The 4,505-nt window shown below is 41.7% G+C and overlaps 1 protein-coding gene across 1 annotated transcript; it reads right to left on the reverse strand.

Moving 5' to 3' along the window:
* Positions 1-1,345: 1,345 nt before the first annotated feature.
* Positions 1,346-4,181, reverse strand: LOC144703152 (ATP synthase protein I-like protein). The gene is made up of 9 exons (XM_078575252.1): positions 3,783-4,181; positions 3,657-3,703; positions 3,482-3,581; positions 3,316-3,414; positions 2,786-2,866; positions 2,583-2,674; positions 2,249-2,341; positions 1,858-1,926; positions 1,346-1,586 (listed from the first exon to the last, which is right to left on the reverse strand). Exons 1-9 carry the CDS (start codon positions 4,152-4,154, stop codon positions 1,448-1,450), a joined length of 1,092 nt encoding a protein of 363 aa, XP_078431378.1. The 5' UTR covers positions 4,155-4,181; the 3' UTR covers positions 1,346-1,447.
* Between the last annotated feature and the right edge of the window lie 324 nt (positions 4,182-4,505).

Here is a 4,505-nt window from a genome sequence, read left to right on the forward strand (position 1 = left end):
GTTTTATATAAATTTCCAGGTTAAACTAAAAAGACCAAAGACATAATTTAGCCCTATTTTTTAGCTTATCCAGACCTTTTCAACTTCCACTCATCAGCTTTTAAAGTCAATGACCAGTGGATACTTAAAATTACTCAGATGTGAATATGAATTATACACCTCAGGATAAAATATATCTAATGAAAGGTATAAGAGTTAAGTGTCATGGAAAGATACCAAAATCATATCCAGATCGTTCTAGCTAGGATAGCCACCTTTGATACTTTCAAATTCCGCTTAAATGATTAACAATCAGGAAAGAAATCTAGAAAGTTTAAATAATAAGAGAATAAGTATATGAAGATGAAAAACTTTCAATGGCTCGAAAATATATTAAAATAAAAAAATTATTACTATTAAATGCCTTGAAATAGAATACAATTAGATGATCTTCACCTTGCAACCATGATCTTGTGTTTCTTAAAAAAAATAAATGAGGGTAGAGAGCTATTCACCAGCTTAAAGAGAGGTTTCCAATTCTGGTCTATTACACCATCTTGTTCTCCATATTTCTGATAACATAAACGGAAGTTTTGATAGTATAATTCTATTGTAAGGACCAATAGTGGCATCACTGACTGATAGACACTATGGGTACTTGATAGGATGCCCAGGGCCCTCGTTGGGGCATTCTTGTCCCTTTGCTATTAAGGGCAGCCAAGCCTCTCCCCTCCATGTTTCCTTTAAATAGCACAGCCTCCTTCTGAGATGGCAGACTGGAAGTTGTTTCTTAAGTGACTGGTGGTTTTCCCTTCCCCCTCGTCTCTTCTTATATCCACACGCCATCTCTCTCTGCGATCCCCCTTCTCGTGATCGTCTCTTCCTCACCATGTCTTCAGGTAGCTCGTCCTCGGCCGATTCCAACCCCCTCTGCTCGGCGTCCTCTCAGATCCTTCCCGTTTCACGCCTCGTCCTCTCTACCCCGGGAATTTCTACCTCGCCTCATCCTCTACCCTCCTTCCGATATGAGCCTAGATCCAAGTTCGCATCAGTAGTGAACCAAACCAGCCCTGCTGACAGACCTCGAGGAACCCAGAATGAGAAAACGAAGTACCGAAAGCGGCACAACGTCAACTAGAGAGGCACCGTTGTCAACAAAGTAGTGAATATTTTTGACAAGATCATCTGACAAATGTGAGGCCCCCAATCTAAGTTTAGCCGCATGACAACAACCCCAGCCCCCCATGCCACAGTCCCCTTCCAATTTCTTTGAAAACATATTTGTCTCCATCAATTTCTTTAGGCACATTGAATATTTCTGCAAACTCAACTGAATGAATTTTGATATTTTAACTCTGGATGAAAATGGCACAACAATTAAAGTTTTTAACAGATATTATAGTGAATATTGACAACCACTGCCTTTCTCACCACCCACATACATAATTCAAGATCTGAGCAATCATGTTCAGGCCTCGTTCCGATTACTGATCGGAGTTAACGCTTCTTCGATGGCTTGTACAAAAGTGGCCGCCTTGTAGGTGAAGAATCCCAAGAGAATAGGTATTAATTCCAGATGAATGAAGCCATGATCAGGAACAAGGAACCTAGAGGGAATAGATAGAGATAGAGAGTTAGAGAGAGAAAGCGAGAGTAACTTTTTAATCAAAGCTGCCAATAATTAAAATATATAAACTTCAATGAGTTAAAATGCCTCATTGAGTATTCTCAACCATTAAGAACCAAAATTTTGAGAGAAACGCAGACTGATACTTTTGATTATGCAATATTTAACGAAAAATCTGAAATACTTGGAAAAAATCAGGATTTTTTTTCAAATCGAGATACTACTTGAAGAAGAGTTCAAAGTTAACTCACTCATTCCAGCGATTGTACACCATCACAAGAACAACAGGGACAAGAAGCCTAGGTTGACCAGCAGCCCCCCTGCAAGGGACTAGCATTAGCAACTACTACAGTAGAAGATTATTCCCTTTCAAAAAAGTTAAAGGACTATTTTTTTTGTAAAAAAGCACATTGGCGTGGTATATGGGGAAAATTGTCGAATAATATATGCCCCAGCTTCAAATCTCATGTACAGAAAACGAATAATTTTTTCAGAGAGTTGCGAGTTAGAGAGGAACAGATCAGTAATCAGCCTTTGTTCTTCAAAACTAAGTTGAAATTTCTCGTGAATAAGTAAACCATTAGAATTTATAACTTTAAAACCAACAAAAAATTAATCTCCACGGAAACATAGATCACTTACTTAACAAGTCCCCCCGCTCCATCCGCCAATGAATCCACCGAATTACCAAGCATCCGTACGTAAGCCAATGAGCCAAGAAACCCCATTCCAAAACTGTTTTCAATAATGAAAAATCATGCCAAAAGGATGATACAAACTTTTCAATAATTAAAGATAACAGTTAGGATTCTTTCAAAAAAAAAAAAGATAACAGTTGGGAACAAAAATGCAAATCATATTCCTAATCTCTGAATTTTCGGAACTAAAATATCTCACCATCGAAGAAAAAATAAGTTATTTTTCAATGTCAAGTTTAAAAACATATAATTGCCGAAACAATTAAAGATGTCCTTACCTAGCAGCAATTTCAGGGGAATAGGAGACATAAGCAGAAACCAGACCTACACCGCCTATCCCTAAAGTTAGAACCTGCATCTTCTTCTTCAACTGCCCACAAAGAACGACCCAGATTAAAGATCCAAAATTTAGACCAGTAGAACGGATTGTGCATTAGAATGAGTAGATGACTGTGGATTGCAGATTTTTTCAACTCAGTACCTTGAAATACTGCTCTCTAGAGCGAGCTCTAAGTACCTCAGGATCCCCACGAGGCTTCTTTGTCTCCCGCAAAATTTCATCCTGAGATGACAGAGAATATTTCACTATTCAACCCTTAACAAAACCTTGAATAAGACATGCGTCGATGTTTCATACGAAGATTCATTTAGTGTATAATAACTGGCTTAGACATCTACAGTTTCAAAAATCAGATGTAAAACTAGGCCACAATGCTGAGATCAGCGGACCACTGAAGGAAGAAATTCATGGTAAAGATGGTCTTTACCATCCTTATCAAAGGGTCACAGCATCTTTACAATCAAAGGGTCACAACCAACGAGATAATCAACAGTAAATATGCTCTGACCCTTTGATCTACAGTAACAGGGTCTTAAAATATGTCTCCTCGTTCTTTGAATAATCAGCAGAGAGAAAAATCCATACTTTCAAATCATAGGCTCCTAAGATTAGTAATTCTAGTTATAATGGCAATATCATCATATTCATTCTTCAATCTCAGCTATACTTACACTGCCCCCTGTGGCACCCTTGCTTGCACGATCCCATTTGGCCTGCTCCTTCCTGGTGGGGGCTAATCTCCATTTAGGCGATGATGCATTGCTCAATCTCTGAAATAAAAAATAAAAACAAATCAGAGATCAACAGCAAGACAAGAGTAAGAAGAGATTAACTCACTTCAGAAGCAACAGAGCGGCCACGCCTCGCAGCTTCAACCTGCTCCTCAAGCACGGGCTTCGGCGGAGGAGCCAGCTCCCGAGTAAGATCCAAATGAACGCTGCAATGCAATTCCTTCGATTAATTAAAATCCAATGCTACATCCCCAAACTTCAACGAGCAATCGAACACATACCTGTCAAGGCTCATAGCTCGATTCAGGCTCAGGAAACCCGAATCGGCCTTGATCACCAAGAAAACCCCCACGTCAACGATCAAACAAACTCGAATTCCAACAACGAGAAGAGATTAAAAATCGCACCTTGGAAGGGAGGAAGCCGGCGGGGGCGGGTTTGGCGGCCTCTTCGTCGATCAATCGCTTCATGCGGTCGTGGAAGTTCTTGTTCCAGATGAAATCGTCGGTGGCGGTGACGGGATCCTCCTCTCCGCGGCCGCCCCAGTACTTGCGAAGCTTGGTGGTGGTCGGGGGGCCGCCATAGTCGCCGGGAGCGACTCCTGTAGACCATTTTTGGGGCTTTTTCTTCGGAAGAATCACCTTGGTTTGCCGCGGATCGAACGCCGATGATGAAGAAGAAGGTGGAGATCGGCCAGGCGGCTGAAGAGAGCTCGATTCCGACGACGACGATCGCACGGCGACGCAGAAGCAAGCAACCGAGCTCTGGAGAGCGGCCATGGCTGGAGCTCGAATCTAAATCCTTACCTCTCTGAATATATGTATATATGTTTCTGATATCTTGATTTGTTCCGTTGGTTCCCGCTTCTGATACGTGGCCGATTTCCCACCCTTGGATTCGAGGACTATCTGGCATAACCCCTTACCGTCGTCCGATCGGTGCGCCCAAGATCGCCCCTTCTCCCCTTCCCCCCCTAGATTTTTGTATGGATGACGGAGGATTGGTCGTCATCCGTTTCGTCCCAGTCCGTCTTCCAGATGGATGAGTGTACTAGGTCATTCCCGTCATCAGTCATCCCTTTAGTCTCACTCCGTCGTCATTCATCCGTCATGTCAATACAGATGGATGAG

The sequence above is a fragment of the Wolffia australiana genome, chromosome 5 (assembly GCF_029677425.1).
Source record: "Wolffia australiana isolate 7733 chromosome 5, ASM2967742v1".
Classification (NCBI taxonomy): Eukaryota; Viridiplantae; Streptophyta; class Magnoliopsida; order Alismatales; family Araceae; genus Wolffia; species Wolffia australiana.

Excerpts from the sequence above, each read along its gene's own strand:
- LOC144703152 (XM_078575252.1), bottom strand. The coding sequence starts at position 4,154 with ATGGCCGCTCTCCAGAGCTCGGTTGCTTGCTTCTGCGTCGCCGTGCGA. Across the intron at positions 3,704-3,782 it reads CCGGCTTCCTCCCTTCCAAG|GCCGATTCGGGTTTCCTGAG; the intron begins GTGCGATTTTTA and ends TTGGTGATCAAG. Across the intron at positions 2,867-3,315 it reads AGGGTGCCACAGGGGGCAGT|GATGAAATTTTGCGGGAGAC; the intron begins GTAAGTATAGCT and ends CTGTCATCTCAG.